This window comes from Sceloporus occidentalis, unplaced genomic scaffold (assembly GCF_023333645.1).
Source record: "Sceloporus occidentalis isolate IW3139 unplaced genomic scaffold, rSceOcc1.0.p SCAF_2, whole genome shotgun sequence".
Lineage (NCBI taxonomy): Eukaryota > Metazoa > Chordata > Lepidosauria > Squamata > Phrynosomatidae > Sceloporus > Sceloporus occidentalis.
In genome coordinates this window covers 13,281,839-13,299,353 of record NW_028316982.1, presented here as the reverse complement: position 1 = coordinate 13,299,353, position 17,515 = coordinate 13,281,839, and the positions used below count along the sequence as shown (strand labels likewise).

General features: G+C 43.5%; 1 protein-coding gene across 5 annotated transcripts in view; it reads right to left on the bottom strand.

Moving 5' to 3' along the window:
- The window catches only part of LOC149317984 (PEX5-related protein-like), a 218,018-nt gene that overhangs the window by 18,715 nt on the left and 181,788 nt on the right, over positions 1–17,515 (bottom strand). For all 5 annotated transcript variants that reach the window (XM_089508780.1, XM_089508778.1, XM_089508779.1 and 2 more), the window contains one exon: positions 15,776–15,871. In XM_089508780.1, the coding sequence (XP_089364906.1) occupies positions 15,776–15,871 (96 nt within the window). The remainder of the gene's footprint in view (positions 1–15,775; positions 15,872–17,515) is intronic.

Here is a 17,515-nt window from a genome sequence, read left to right as displayed (position 1 = left end):
AGGGAAAGCAGGAGGGAGGGCTTCCCATCTGCCCTACGCAAAGGAACTCAACCCTTCCCTGAAGGCTCTTGGCTTCATCTCTGCCTCTGAGGGAAAGCAGGAGGGAGGGCTTCCCATCTGCCCTACGCAAAGGAACTCAACCCTTCCCTGAAGGCTCTTGGCTTCATCTCTGCCTCTGAGGGAAAGCAGGAGGGAGGGCTTCCCATCTGCCCTACGCAAAGGAACTCTACCCTTCCCTGAAGGCTCTTGGCTTCATCTCTGCCTCTGAGGGAAAGCAGGAGGGAGGGCTTCCCATCTGCCCTACGCAAAGGAACTCTACCCTTCCCTGAAGGCTCTTGGCTTCATCTCTGCCTCTGAGGGAAAGCAGGAGGGAGGGCTTCCCATCTGCCCTACGCAAAGGAACTCTACCCTTCCCTGAAGGCTCTTGGCTTCATCTCTGCCTCTGAGGGAAAGCAGGAGGGAGGGCTTCCCATCTGCCCTACGCAAAGGAACTCTACCCTTCCCTGAAGGCTCTTGGCTTCATCTCTGCCTCTGAGGGAAAGCAGGAGGGAGGGCTTCCCATCTGCCCTACGCAAAGGAACTCTACCCTTCCCTGAAGGCTCTTGGCTTCATCTCTGCCTCTGAGGGAAAGCAGGAGGGAGGGCTTCCCATCTGCCCTACGCAAAGGAACTCTACCCTTCCCTGAAGGCTCTTGGCTTCATCTCTGCCTCTGAGGGAAAGCAGGAGGGAGGGCTTCCCATCTGCCCTACGCAAAGGAACTCTACCCTTCCCTGAAGGCTCTTGGCTTCATCTCTGCCTCTGAGGGAAAGCAGGAGGGAGGGCTTCCCATCTGCCCTACGCAAAGGAACTCTACCCTTCCCTGAAGGCTCTTGGCTTCATCTCTGCCTCTGAGGGAAAGCAGGAGGGAGGGCTTCCCATCTGCCCTACGCAAAGGAACTCTACCCTTCCCTGAAGGCTCTTGGCTTCATCTCTGCCTCTGAGGGAAAGCAGGAGGGAGGGCTTCCCATCTGCCCTACGCAAAGGAACTCTACCCTTCCCTGAAGGCTCTTGGCTTCATCTCTGCCTCTGAGGGAAAGCAGGAGGGAGGGCTTCCCATCTGCCCTACGCAAAGGAACTCTACCCTTCCCTGAAGGCTCTTGGTTTCATCTCTGCCTCTGAGGGAAAGCAGGAGGGAGGGCTTCCCATCTGCCCTACGCAAAGGAACTCTACCCTTCCCTGAAGGCTCTTGGCTTCATCTCTGCCTCTGAGGGAAAGCAGGAGGGAGGGCTTCCCATCTGCCCTACGCAAAGGAACTCTACCCTTCCCTGAAGGCTCTTGGCTTCATCTCTGCCTCTGAGGGAAAGCAGAAGGTAGGGCTTCCCATCTGCCCTGCGCAAAGGAACTCTACCCTTCCCTGAAGGCTCTTGGCTTCATCTCTGCCTCTGAGGGAAAGCAGGAGGGAGGGCTTCCCATCTGCCCTACGCAAAGGAACTCTACCCTTCCCTGAAGGCACCTGGCTCCATCTCACTCTCCTGCTGGTCCCAGAATTCTCCACAGGAAGAAGGACAAGTATAACCTGTGCTCCCCGGAAGAACTTCCTGCTTGCATCGGACTCGTCCCCAGAAGGACTGAGCTGGCAATATTATTATTGTTTTTGTCATTATTGTTATTGTTGTTGTTGTTGACCTTTAATTGTAAAGCCAGCTTCACCTCTTTCTTTTCTCTGTGAACCCCATCCTTCCCATGGCTCGCCACATTTCTCCTAACCTGATCCCCATTCGGCCTCTCCCGGTCTCCCTGCTTCCCTTCCTCTGTTCCCTCTGGAACTGCCGCTCTGCTGCCCCTAAAGCAACAGCAATTCATGACCTCTTTCTCTCTAAATCCTTTAACCTCCTTGCTCTCACAGAAACCTGGCTCCCAACCCATGATACTGCAACCTCCACTGCCCTTTCTTTTGGCGGTCTCTCCTTCACGCACACAAGCCGTCCTGAGGGTCGAGGAGGAGGGGTTGGTATCTTGCTATCTAACTCCTGCCAGTTTCAAGTTCTATCTTTTCCCCCCAGCTATCGTTTCTCTTCCTTTGAGTTTCATCCTATTAGACTCTTTTCTCCTCTACAGCTCCGGGTTGCAGTCATCTATCGCCCTCCTGGTTCTGCCACCCAGTTCCTATCTGACTTTGAATCATGGCTGACATTCTTCCTTTCAGATTCAGTCCCCACTTTGATCCTAGGTGACTTTAATATCCACGTTGACGATTCCAATAACCCTACAACATCTCACTTTAACTCTCTGCTAGCTTCTTTTGGCCTCCAACCACACTCCAACTCTTCAACTCATTCTCTTGGTCACTGTCTTGACCTAGTTCTTGCTGCAAACAGCGCCATTTCTGACTACCTGGCACTTGACTTTCCACTATCTGACCATCATTTAATCTCCTTTGCTCTCACTTATACTCCTCCTCCTCGCCATACTATTCAACGACTTTTTCGTGATCTTCAATCTGTCGACTCTAACCATCTTGGTCTGACCCTGGATTCATCTCTCTCTTCCCTAAATCTCGGGGATTCTGCTGATTCAGCAATGTCTTTATTTAACCCCACTCTTTCCTCAACTTTTGACCATTTTGCCCCTGTCTCTGTACGCACTTCTTCCTCTAAGACTAGACCTCAGCCCTGGCTTACCCCCAACATTAAGTTTCTCCGGTCCTGCTCTAGAGCGGCCGAACGTCTTTGGAGAAAGTCCAAAGAGTGGGCTGATGTTATCCATTTCAAATTTGTTCTTTCTTCCTTCTCATGCGCCCTATCTATGGCAAAACAGAATTATTACAAATCATTGATCTCTGCCAATGAGAGGTGCCCGCAGCGTTTGTTCTCCACCTTCAACTCTTTGCTTAAACCTCCCTCTCCTCCTGTCTCTTCATCTTTCTCTCCTAATGACTTTGCTAACTATTTCATCTCTAAGATTACCACTATTCGCTCTGAGATAGTCCCTCCTGATTCTTCTTCTGCTCTTAATCTTCTATCGCCTTTGCCTAACAAATTTTCTGTCTTTCCTCCTGCCTCCTTGGATGAACTCTCTACACTTCTGAACTCTTCCAAACCTGCTACCTGTCCTCTTGATCCTATTCCTACTCGTCTTCTAATCTCTATAGCTCCCTCCTTTCTGCCCTCGCTTCTCCATATCTTCAATCTCTCTCTCTCTACAGGCTCCTTCCCGTCGGACTTCAAACATGCTCTCATTTCCCCAATTCTGAAAAAACCTTCTCTTGACCCCTCCTCTTTGTCTAGCTATCGTCCGATTTCTCTTCTCCCCTTTCTTTCTAAGGTTTTGGAACGGGTTGTTTATTCGCGCTGTCTTAAGTTTCTTGAAACCAACTCCATCCTTGATCCCTATCAGTCTGGTTTCCGCCCAAGGCATTCCACAGAGACAACTCTCACAAAGATCTTGAATGACCTTTTACAGGCCAAGGCTAATGGCCTTTACTCTGTTCTCATTCTTCTCGATTTGTCTGCAGCCTTTGACACTGTTGATCACTGTCTCCTAATTGACATACTCTCTGACCTTGGGTTCTCAGACTCTGTTCTCGACTGGTTTAGATCTTACTTGTCTGGCAGATCTTTTGCAGTAGTTGCAGGGGGTCAGACTTCTTCTCCTGTTCCCTTATCTGTTGGAGTTCCCCAGGGCTCTGTTCTGGGTCCCCTTCTGTTTTCTCTCTACACACTGTCCTTAGGAAAACTCATCAGCTCTTTTGGTTTTTCCTACCATCTGTATGCCGATGACACCCAGCTGTATCTTTCTGCCCCTGACCTTTCTCCAAGGCTTGAACAGCAAGTCTCGTCTTGCCTTACAGCTGTCTCACAGTGGATGCGCCATCGGCGTTTGAAGCTCAACATGTCCAAGACGGAGCTTCTTGTCTTTCCTCCTAAGCCCAACCTTCAACACTCCTTTTCTGTCTCTGTGGACAACATTTCCATTCAACCAGTCCAGCAAGCCCGCAGTCTTGGCTTTATCTTTGACTCTTCTCTGTCGTGTATCCCTCAGATCCAGACCACAGCCAAGGCTTGTAGATTCTTTTTGTACAATATTGCCAAAATCCGACCATATCTCTCCGCCTCTACTGCCAAGATCCTGGTCCATGCCCTATTGATCTCACGACTTGATTACTGTAATGTCCTCCTGGCTGGGCTTCCTCTTTCTCACCTCCGTCCTTTAATCTCTGTCCAGCATTCAGCTGCACGCATTATCGCTTCCACCCACCGCTCTGACCACATCTCTCCTGTGTTGGCATCCCTTCACTGGCTCCCTCTCCCTTTCCGCATTCAGTATAAGCTCCTGCTGTCGATATTCAAAGCCCTCCATGGACTGGCCCCTCCTTACTTATCAGACCTTCTTTCTCCTCACCTTCCCACCAGGGCCCTCCGTTCTGGTAGTCAAGGGTTCCTGTCCCAACCCAGGATTTCCTCTGCCCCATCCCGGATTCGCCCCTTTTCACTTGCTGCCCCTCACTCCTGGAACCTTCTTCCCCCACAAGCAAGAGCCATCACTTCGTTAACCAGCTTCAAAACGGAGTTGAAAACCATCCTGTTCAGAGAAGCCTTCCCAGGCATCGCATAATTGTCGCTTACTATCTGATGTTCTGTTGTTGACTGTTTATCGATCCATTTCCTGTATTGCTATGTACTGTATCCTACTTGTGAGTATGTTTTTCCCTGGATAATGATTAACCTTCCATTTTGAAGCCAAGCCCTCCCTCCAGTCCATCTGCCTTGGTCCAGGCCTCGGAGATTGAGAGGAACTGCTGGACCTCTTACCCTTTCCCGTCACCACTCCCTTCTCCTTCTGTGTCATGTCTTTTTAGATTGTAAGCCTGAGGGCAGGGAACCGTCTAACTAAAAAGATTGCATGTACAGCGCTGTGTAAATTTACAGCGCTTCATAAATAAAGGTTAATAATAATAATAATAATAACAATAAGGGCATGAAGATGAAGGAGCAGCATCACTGTATATGATGTAGCATTAACATAACATAAAGACAACTCCCTAAATCATGTCTGGAGAAGTCCGAATGCAAGCTAGCTTCTATCCAACAAGAGTCCCCAAGGATCATGCTGAAGGGCCTGTCTAAATAAAACTGATATGTGCCCCTTGCCCTTCCCCTTTAATAAAGTCTATGCAATAAAGGTTTATGTGTGTACTTTGGAGGGCAATGTGAGATTATTGCCTCTCTCATCTGTTGTGCCCTGTTTCTCCTGGACACAAAATAAAAAAGACTGAATTGTAAATCTTCACCTCAAGCCCTAGGAATAATCCAGAAATACTCTGGATACACAAAATTAACTGCTTGATAATTAACTTGTGGCATTCACAACCACTGTGGTGTAGTGGTTTGAGATTTGCACTACAACTCTGGAGCCCAGGGTTTGAATCCCTGCTCACTGGGTGTCAATGGGCAAGTTATACTCTCTCTGCCTCAGAGGAAAGCAAGTTTTCTTGCATAGAAAACCCCATCATAAGTTCACCTTTAGCTTGCCATAAGTCAGAAACGACATGAAGGCACACAACAGCAACCATTCACAACCAGGAGCGTTTGTGATGGAGAGACTTTGCTGAGTCTTCTTAAACATTCACTATATCGGCTATGTTTGGAAGCAGAAAGTTAAAGAAAGGTCTGTGCCTTGCTCACAGCTTGATAATGTTTCTTTTTTGAATTAGTACTACTGGAATCTTTTAATGAATTGTAATGTTTTTAACGTTTAATGTTTCAACTTTATAAATTGTTTTAAAATAACACATAAGTCCCATTTTTGTGGGAAATGAAGAATGATGATGATGACAATAATAAAAATATTTCAATGTATTGTCTGATACGGAGAAAAGGTTCATATCCTGAATGTTACTCAGTGCCAGGGTGTAATGGTGTAATGAAGAGTTGTAAGCTTTTATGTATATAATTTTTAAAAATATATAAACAAACAAACAAACAAATAAATAATATAGATCTTTATGCTGTTCTGAACTATAGTAGCCAAAACGGAGATATCAGCATTGGCTATCCAGCTAACTATGCAAGCAGTAGATTCAACAACTTCTAGTACTTATTGGACAAAATGAAGAACTTATTCGAATATGAACATGAACTCTCTATAGATCCTGAGATGTGTTTGAGAAAATTAAAAAAAAATGAATACATGCATACGCACGCACGCACGCGAGCGCACAAACACACACGCGCACAAACATGGTAATATAACACACAGTAAAATAAGGATCACTTGGTAAAAAAGCAAGTTAGCAATGAAACAAACACAAAGAAGTATATCTTGCATACATGCACTGTATTGTGCTCCTACAAAGTGTAAATTTCTGCATGTAGAGTTACTCATTGATTGTTCCAATTGATCTCTGGGTTGAGATCATTTCTTTCATTGCAAAATTTAATGCACAATGGATTGTACAACTGAAGAAGTGGAACTGCTAATGTCAGCATTGGCTGAGAGTGCACATTTCAGTCCAATGTGCATCTGCGTACTCAATGGTATTGTGACTCTGTTTCCATGATCTTAAACTGACTGTGGACATTGAGCATCAAACAAAAATGTACTACCACTTACACAGGGGAACCTAGGCATACTTAAGACACCAACAGGACTCTAGCTGTCATCTTGTAAATTTAAAATAAGCAAGACACTTTAGACATATACAATGATATAACTCATTGTAAAAGATTATCATGCTTAATAAAGTGAAAGGCAGTAGGAAAAGATGAAGACCTCACTACAAGGAGGCCACTCATGGCTATGAGTCTGCAAAACTTGGGCAGAGCAATTAAGAACTGGGGCTCTTGGAAGTCTTTCATTCATAGGAATATCATAAGTCAAAGTCAACTTGATGGCAATAACTACAAAGATTTCTTGCCTGTTAGGAAGAAACCCTGGAATACTGACAACTCTGGCTCTTTTTCACACAGGAAATATAGCATGAAACCAACCTCTTGATTCTATGAAGCACGACAGGAGTCTTCTCTAAGCCTGGCCTTGCCAAGATAAATTCATTTAGATTTGCATATCCATCCTCATGCTCATTCACAGGACACTTTGATTTAATTACAGAGATATTTCCATACAAGCTGGATCACTGGAATTTGAGTCAGCTTCAGTTCTTTGCTCCAGAAAGGAATTGGCCAAATATCCTTAGCACAAAGGTGATTGGTTTGGGCTCCCTATAATTAATGTTTCTTCTCACATACAATAGTGGGCAAAGCCCTTTATCTCACAGGCAACATCTGTTTTTAGCAGTGCAGGATTTGTTTGAATGCAGCCTGTATTCTGCTGACAACAAAAGTTAACTGTACCAAGAATTCCAAAGATGGGTGTGTAGGACAGGCAGCTGCCTTATAAAAGCCCCTGGCACATGAATCTACAAATTAGTCAGGACAGAGTCTAAAAGTGACTTTCTTGGGCCTGAATCCAATTACAATTCTCAAGTAGGTTAGACCAACTTACATAAGTGCTGAATCATCAATTGATTTAGTGCAATTCAACTGAAATGCAACTTCAGCTGAAAGCAAACGGAGGGGAAAAGCCGGCTTACCTCTGGGGTTTCCACATTTGCAGGGAAAACCCACTAACTGCACCATCAGTTCCCATAATGGGTCAGCAGCCAATGCACAGTTCATATTGGCCCACTCCTGCTGTGAGGATGGATCCACCATAACAGAGCAATCGTGGCTACAAGCAGCCACCATGTCATTACTTTTTTTCTGTCCTGCCACAAACACATGTGCAAAGGGCAACAGCCCATAGGACACCCCACATGAGCATCTCTTTTATCACACAATTGATCAACTGTCTGTACGGCACACCAGCATCTCTAATGACACGTTGGCACAGCAAGATCATGGAGCCCCCCCCATCTTGCTTGCCCCCTCTAGTTTGCCGAGGGTTGCCACCATGGAATCCCAGCCCATGGAGATCCAAGGCAACCTCTAAGCCCTCCTGCAACAACGAACACCTGGTCAGCACTTATGTCTCCCCTCATACATACCCCCTTTCTCCCCTTTCCCCCATGGCTTCTTGTTGGACCAGTCAGTTTGTTAATGTTTTTATTAATTCCACTTTATTGCTGACAATTTCGCATGTTTGTTGTCATATTACTCCATAAGCTGTGCAATGGATTGATGGTGCAGCTGACCATTAGAGCTCTTGTGTAACCAATTTGCAGGCAGGTGACAAAAAAATTATAGCCCTGGTGGCCACCTGGCCCCTCCCTGCATCTCCACATTGGTGTGCAGTCCACACACAATACCATGGTTTGCTCTTTCCAGCTTGAACCAGAGCAATTAGGGATTTTTCTTTTTGCTCTGGTATTGAGCCCCAGAGTGCAGCATTTTCCTGCTGTTTCATCCATGTGCATTGTCTGCATGGATGACTTCCTAAATGGGATCAGATCATTTCTTTCAGCCCCCTCCCCCTTACCCCTTCCCACACAAATCAAACTATAACAAGGGATTTGCTCAAAATGAAAAGTCATGATATATAAAACTGCAAGACCTGCTGTTCCCTATTTAAGGGTTGAAAAGATTTCCCTTTTATATATACTGAATAATAGAGGCCAAACATTTTATATTTTGTGATGCAGGCTCTTCCTAAAGACAGCAATGTGTGTGCCCTGTAATTTATTAATGTGAACAATAGAGGTGAATTATATAGACAAACACACAGCTGAGTTAATTGAAATCAGTACTTTTGTTTTGTATTTAGGCAGAATACAAACTTGTTAATAGCTACTTCCTGATTTTCTCATATGAGAAAATGAGAAGGAAGGCAACGAACAAGTAGTTTAAATATTAGAATGTAGGATAAAAAGGGATGGATAAGACAGATATGAAGGAATGAGTAGGAAAAAAATAATAAAGGATGAAGTATGTTGATGAGAAGATATGAGAAAGTGAGAAGGAAGAGGCAGGGCTTTCCAGACTAGAACATCCTTGCTGACCTGTCTCCCCTAGGGTTGCCATAACCCTCCTGGGGCCGTGACAAACCCGATTTTTGGCCACTTGGCACGGTCACGGCCCGGTTTGGCTCTTTGCCCCGGGTTGAGCTGGTTGCCGCCGCCGCAACAACCGCGGCTGTTCTGCAGCCGCCACCGCCATTGCTGCTGCAGCTGCTGCTGCAGCCTTTTCGCCACCTGCCTCGCTTTGCCCTGGCCCTGCGTGCTCTTGCAGGAGCTCCTGCCCTTCAGGGTGGCTGGCCAATGGCTGGACAGCCCTCCCCTGCTGTAGGAGCCTGTGACTGCTAGCAGGAGGCAGGGCTGTTCCAGCTCCACTCTCCCCATTGGCCAGCCAGCCTCAAGAGGAGGAGTGTCTCCTCTTTGGTCCTTCGCGCGGGCCGAGGGCAGAAAAGAGCCTTGCTGGCAAGCTATCTCTCTTCCTTCCCCTTCCCCTTCCCCTATTTTTTCTTCTCTCCTCCTCCTCCTCCTCCTCCTCCTCCTCCTCCTCCTCCTCCTCCTCCTCCTCTTCTTTGTTTTCTTCCCCTCCTTCTCTTCTTTCTCTTCCCCTCCTCTTCTTCTTTTTCTTCCCCTTTTTTCTGTTCTTCCCCTCTTCCTCCTTCTCCTCTTCTTTTTATATTGTTCCCTATTCTTCTTTCTCCTCCTTTTCTTCTTTCTCCTTCCCTTTCCTTTTTCTCCTCCTCCCCCCTTCCTCCTCGGCTGCTGCTTGGGGGACACTGTCTCCCAGGCCCCAGGGAGGCCTTGGCAGTGGCGTCCTCCAAGCCTTCCCTGGGGCTTGGGAGACGTTGTGTCCCAGCCCCCAGGGAGGCCTTGGACAAGGTTTTAAAATGTAGGACTTTTTTTTAAATTTCCTGGCAAGGAAATAAAATTTTAAAAAAAGGTCCTACATTTTAAAACCATGTCCTACATTTTCCCCGGTTTGGAGGCCCTCAGGGATGGCAACCCTAGTCTCCCCTCTCCTTTTTCTCCTATTATCCCCATCTTTATCTTTATTCTACCCAGACCCTGCTTGAAACACTTATTGCATTTTAATTGTTATTGTATATTAATGTTTTTAACTTCTTTTCTTGGTTTAATCTCCTTTTAGCATTTAATTATGTTTTTATGACTGAGGGGAGGAATGGGGATCTTGGAATTTTTAATGTATTCTCTTTTAACTGTATTTTGCTTTACTGTTGTAATCTGCTTGCATTCTTAGAGATTAAGCAGAATAATAATTATTATTATTATTATGAGGATGAGTAAGTTGACTAAAATATCATTAAGGTTGTAAAGGGAAAGATAGATATGGAGGAGTGAATATGTAAATATAATCAGGAAACAAAAAAGGGATCAAGAAGATTAAATTTAAAGAAGTTCTGTCATGTCTATTTTGAAAACTGCCAGCCTGAGAGGGAGTTCACCAGGCAGGTCCAGCTCCATCAGGGCCAGCCTGAAGGAAGGAGACTCCGCCCTCCATAACTGCCATCCGCCGGGCTGAGAGGGAGTTCACCAGGCAGGGCCAGCTCCATCAGGGCCAGCCTGGAAGAAGGAATAGCACTCCCTCCAATCCATCTGCCTTGGTTCAGGCCTCAGAGGGAAAGAAGAACCACTGGACCTCATCCCCTTTCCCTCCACCATTCCCTTCTCCTTTTGTGTCGTGTCTTTTAGATTGTAAGCCTGAGGGCAGGGAACTGTCTGATTAAAAATAATAATTGTAAGCTGCTCTGAGAGCCATTAGGGCTGAAGGGTGGGATATAAATACCTAAATAAATAAATAAATAAAATAAAACCTAGCAACGCTCATGACAACTCAAAATGACATTTTAGAAATTTCCATCAATTTTTCAGGCAGTGGTGCTGGAGGAATTTTGCTGAATGCTCTCAATGTGTGCTTTGGGAATGCTTTAACTGTGGTTTTTTTTTGGGGGGGGAGAGGGGTATACTATTAAAATTCATAGCAGCAAAATGCATTTCTCTCTGTGGATCTTTTTCCTTACTATCACCATAAACAAGTGAACTGGCAGCAGGAGACCTTGTGTATCAAAAGTCCAGCTGCCTGAGAGCAAACCTATCAAGCAGTTTTCTTGACAAGATTTGTTTGGGGCAGGGTTTGCCTTTGCCGCCTTCTGTGGCTGAGAGAGTGTGACTTGCCCAAGGTCACCCAAAGTGTTTCCATGGCTGAGTGAAGATTCAAATCCTGGTCTCCAAAGTCATAGTACAACATTCAAACCACTTGTACCAAGCTGGATCCCACATTATGCTTACACTTTCCAAAGGAACTTAATACTACGCACAACTATTCTCCAAAAGAGTTCACCCTCAAAGAAACGTAAAAAGATAAACTGAGATTGAGGCTATTCCAGATTGGTCTAAAGAAGCATGAGTTCCCCTAGTATAGCTCTGTGCATTTTTCCTGCTGTTTTGTTTCTGATAATGATTCATCAGATCTGCACTAGGGGTCTTCCAAAGATTTTTTTAAAACAGAATTTTTGGAAGTGCAGCTATGATCTGAAGGGCATATTTTTCCTCTCTTAATTTTAATATATATTTGTAGAGTTAAAGTGCTATAGCGCAAAAGTGCTATTTCACTGATACGCTATAGCACTATAATATCCAAAAATGACCGAAAGATAGATTGGATATATAAAGGTTCTTAAAAGCTGCTTACCATTGCCTGTGATTACTAAGAATTCCGGTTATCGGGCTGAATTCAACTAAAGTAGAACCACTGAGACCCAGTGTGGAGTAGTGGTTTGAGTATTGGACCATGCCTTTGGGAGAGCAGGGTTCAAATCCCCACTCGGCCATGGAAAGCCAGTGGATGACCTTGGGCAAGTCACACTCTCTCAACCTCAGACAAAGGAAAAAGGAAACCTCCTTTGAATAAATCTTGCAAAGAAAACACCGTGACAGCTTTGCCTTAGGGTTGCCATAAGTCAGAAATGACAAAGGCGCACAATAACAACAGAACCACTGAATCAATGATATTTAGCTAGTTGTTGACTTGCCATTCAATAACTGATTCAATAGCTTCACATTAGTTGGTAGTAACCAGTAAAGACTGACACCACTATATACTTCCTTGCATTCTTAACAAGTCCATCCTGTTTGTTTCCTCATTAACCCTAGGTGACAATTTAATACAGTCAGATTTAATACAGCCAGGTTATAAAATGCCCTGAAAACACCAAGTGACTAAATGTAACAGGATTTCTTTTCACTTTATTCCAGTTTAAATTTTAGTTCAGCAGTCTTTTAATTACATTCCTCACTAACGGCTGCTTCTTTCTCTTCATCTTTGTCTACTATAACAAGAAATTGTTTTAATTATCTCTCTAGGTAAAGTATTTTAGAGAAAGAAAGATATTAAAGAGTCTCTTTATTTTTGCTCAAATGTTTCATAATTGAATAGCAAAGCTGCAAGGATTTTGTGCCTATCTGGAACCTAAGTTTTATTTAAAGATAAAAGCACTTCCTCACTCCCAGTCACACAGGAATCAGAGAGAAAAACTCCTAAAATCCACAAAGCACAAAATCTATTGCAGAAAACAAATTGTGGGTTTATGGAATTATGAAGCACTTTGATATAAAGTTAAAAATGCTTTACATTATGTTTATACATAATGCATTTCAAGTGTTCAGAGCACTCTGCATGAATTATCTCAGTAACAAATTATTATTTTATTTATGATATCCCTACAGTGCCATTAGTCTACATTACTTTACATGGAGATTGCCATTTAAATTGTTCATATTTTGGCTTGAAAAGCAGCAAAAATATAATGATCCCTTGCAATGGGACTGAGCTGGGTCAGAACCTGTCCATTTAATATGGAGAGGTGTGTTATGTGTATACCATTTTTAATCTGTGGAAAATAAAAGGGGGGAAACCAACTGAGGATGGGAAGGGACACTTTGGCTGCTGCCACACTGCAGAATTAGTGCAGGTTGACACTGCTTTAACTGTCACGGTACCATCCTATGGAATCCTGGTATTTGTACTTGATCTCCGACAGAGAAGGCTAAATATCTCACAAAACTACAAATCCCAGATAGCACTGAGCTATACCGTTTAAAGTGGTGTCAAACTATGTTAATTCTATAGGCTTTGTGCTCCTGATGATATCATTATTCTTGAAACCACACTGCGGCTTCAATATTACTGTACCCCTAATGGAACTGGTTTGGCTTTTTTTGCCACCCAAATTTGTGAATTTGTGCACGTTGTATGGGGAAATGACCAGAACCTAAGGACATGGTTAGTCCTAGCACTGGAGGGAGTGAGACATTCACTTTGGGTAGTGGAGAGCCAGTGTGGCATAGTAGTTTGAGTGTTGGACTATGACCAGAGGTTGCGGAAGGACAACGAATGGTAACTTTTTTTTCCATTACAGCATATTTGCTACCATGGATGAAGAGAGTTGTTTTGGGATTTTCTGCCATTTTGGAAATAATACTACAGCTCTCCTCTCATAATCTCCAGGACACACTGTTCTGCTGTAATAGTCCTGCTCCACAGCCATTCAGTGGCTGGTGGATAGCAAAGCGTTTGGAGAAACATTTGGCTTTGTGTGCATTTACACTGTAGAAATAAAGCAGTTTGACACAACTTTAAGTGCTGTAGCTCCATCCTATGGAATCCTGGGATTTCCAGTTTTACAAGGTCTTTAGCCTTCTTTGTCAAACACTGTTGGTGCCTGGCAAAAATACAAAGCCCAGGATTCTGTAGGATGGAGCCATGGCAGTTAAAGCTGTGTTGAACTGCATTATTTCTACAGTGTAGATGCACCCAATACCCCCACAGTCAGAGACAGGACAATGACATAATCTACCAAGATCCACTGGGATCAGTGGATGATCTCCAGTCCTCACCACTCTTCACCAGCCACTAAATGGGCATGGAGTATGGGGCTATCATAGAAGAACAGTGGGTCCTGGAGTGGGCTTTGGTCATTGTGGAGGAAGGAAGACAATACCAACCATTACAACAACAAAACAGAGCTGCACACAGGTGTACACTCTATTTACACTTGTGCATGTCTCTAACAGGATGCTGTTTATCTGTCTCTCTTTTTAATATTTTTTTAACCCCCTTGAGTCCCACTGATGAGAGAAAGCCAGGGAATTAGTCTTAAATAAGCAAATAAATATAGAGAATGTTGTGCTTTGCGAGGAGTTCTAGGATATTCTTAAAAGCTGTTAGGAGTATCACAGATTGCCTTTTACTAATTGGTGAAAAATTAATCACTGTTAAAAAATTTACCACACATTTAGCCACATGTGCTTGAATTTTGAAAACAAATTTTCTGGAAGTGGATCTCAATTCTCTAGAACTGGGCTCACTGCTAGGATCCACCAGCATAAGCAAGATTCTTACTAAGCCAGTTACATTTTGCATTAAACTTCTCTAAAGATGTTTCCGCATGTCTAGAAATATGTATCTCAGAGTCTAGGACCGTCTTGTCATAACATACAATAGAAGATTCCCACTGAGACTTCTGAGGATGTGATGGGTGGATTCACCTCTTAAGCCACATATAGGTTGCATATAACTGTGTTAAACTTTTGCTATAAGAGCATAAGAAAATTGCTTGCATAACAACTATGTATTGGTATGAATACCTATACTTAATGCTGTTATTTATAACTTTATACCTCTCTCTTACAATTGACTTAATATAAAGAAGCTTTGATATATAAAAGAACTATATACCTTGATTGGTAAGTACGTTTTGATAAGGGCTGTTGTTGTTGTTTGCCTCCAAGTCATTTTTGACTTATGGTGACTCTAAGGCAAACCTATGATTCTATGATTCTATTATGGGATCCTCTTGGCAAGACTTGTTCACAGGGGGTTTGCCTTTGCCTCCCACTGTGGCTGAAAAAGTGTGACTTACCTGAGGTCACCCAATGGATTTCTATGGCCAAGAAGGGATTCAAAACCTGGTCTCCAGAGATGTAGTCCAATACTCATAACCACTATACCATGCTGGCTCTATTTAAGGTTTGATAAGTAAAAGAGCCACCCCCCCTCCATTACCACTGCTTTTCCCAGGCCTTTTCCACTGGTCCTGCCCTGTGGAGAATCTAAGCCACTCAGCCTATGGGTGCAAAACAACCTTCTGGCCACCTCATTTCTCTTTTCCACCAGAAAAGCGGCATAGTGCAATTCCAGGAGCTTCTCTTTTATCACATCCATTAATACCATGATTTTCAAACATACAACCCTCCAGGTGTGTTGGACTACAAGTCCCATCATCTCCAAGTATCATGGCAAATGATAATGATGGCTGGAAGTGATGGGATCAGTTATGGATGCATAACCCAGAGTTATACTTCCATAGCAGATATATACTCACAGTTCCTACATAGTCACAATTGTGGCACTATTGCCATGAATGTAATCCCCCCTTCAGCTACTTTAATGTGCATCAGCTGTGTGGAGAGAAGGGTGTCTGTTCTGCTGGTGATCTTCATCTGTGAAATAATGGAGGGTATGTATATGCAGACAATATTTTTCAGACATGCAAAGCACAGCATATTTTGTCTTTAACATGCTAATGTTAGAAACACTGCTAGGCAACACTTCTAAAACTCCTGCTATTAATATGAGCTACTTCCAACAAGACATGCTGAGGATCACATTAAACAACAGATTCACCATTTCATTTTTAGCTTCAATTGCCTAATTCTGGGTTGCCCTTTTAATTGGTGTACAGAGTTAAGTTTGAAAGCTACTGCCTATCAGATTAGCAGATTGATTTCCCTGATGGGTTTTGAGTAGGACATTCCTAAGACATTACATACTTCAACAGCAGCTTTGGCTCTTTCAAATTCTTCTTCCAATGAATGGTTTCGTGACAGGAGGGCACCTCCCCAACGTTGCTCTTTGGTAGATCGTACCTATAATAAGAATAAAAAAAATACAATATGCTGGTAGCATTGTTCATAAGAAGGACCTGTTGTGATAAAGAAAGAACCAGTATGGTTGAGTGATCAGTGCTGAACTATCCAATATCCATACTTGCCATGTATATCTCCCAATACTTTCATTGGGACCAACTAAAGTAAGACAGGGCAAACTTTAGGGGTCCACATGACAATTTTCAGGCCCCAGCCCCTCTACACAAACTCCAAAGTGACCAGAATGTAACTTCTAGTTTGAATAGCAAAACATCTGTGACTAGTTTAAAAGAGAAACACACTTTTTGGGTTAGGACAAGGTATGCATATGTTTTCAAGGGATCTAGAACAGAGCTAGCTCTCCAGATGTTTGAGACTTCAGGCCCCAGAACACAGCCCCCTGTATTCTCCTCCTCTTTCTTCCCCAGCAGTCCAGCAGCTGAATCCGCTCTCCCTGAAACCATCCCTGATCAAGACTGCTGCTTCCCTGCCACCACTCACAGGCTGAAGATTACATGCCTACCACTGCCATGAGGGGGAAATGTATGGAACAATTTTCTGTAATGCTCCATTCCTCCTCTTTTTGTTGTTGCTGATTGTTTAAAAATGCATGCTTGTTAGAGGTCTTTGCATTTTAGCCTTGCATCCACAAGAACCACTGGAACGTGCTTAACTCAGAATGATCTTCCAAAAGGGAAATAAATAGGCCCATATTTCAAACTTTGCCATGATCAATTTTTATGAAGTGGTCTTATCTCTAAGCCTGGCTCTGGGTATCACAGGAGCAGGAGTCCAACAGGGTGGCAATCCATGAGACAATATCCCACATCAATGCCCTGGCTGTGAGATCACAATGAAACAAAGTTTCTAAGTACCTTTATATATTTTACAATGCAAATTCACAGACACACTGAAATGTCCCTTCTGAAATGCAAGAAGGAAAAAAAAAACACAATGCAATGACCTAAAAACGTTGTTTCCTCTAAGCTCTTGACCTCATACTTGTTGGAGGTTAAACTCATTAGCCAGATGTCCACTCAAGAGTGGATTGTAACAGCATCTATTTACATAATTATATTTTGGATTGTTATTATCCTTGGGGTCATTCCACTGCAATGAGCCATTTTTATACTGGATAGAATTTATATCACATTAAAACTCAGGACTAAATCCAGCCTGTAAATGGTTGTATATCTCAGTCTACAAACACTACAAAATCCTATTGAATTGGACAGAACTATGCTAGGGGTGATATCCCACACCTCTAATTTGAATAGCTGAAGCATAACAAAATAAGCAAGCACACAGCAGTGACCAGTCTATTCATAATTGCTAACCCCAGCATTTAAAAACTGGGGTTTTGAGCTATCTGAAATTCACCCTCTTTTCATTTTGCTGCAGATTACAAAATACAGGCTGAGTCTTCCTTATCTGGAATTGTGAAATGTTCCAAAATCTCAGTATGCCCCATAGCAGTGCAAAAGAATAATGCTAAACACTGTCAGACTGCTGCCATTTCTTTAAGGAGTGGAAAGAATAACCTTGTACAGTATTGCATCCTGATCCTCATCTTTGCCCTGTACTGCAAGGATATTGGGTAAAGTGTTCACCCAGCTCATTAAATGCAGCGAAGTCACATCTCTG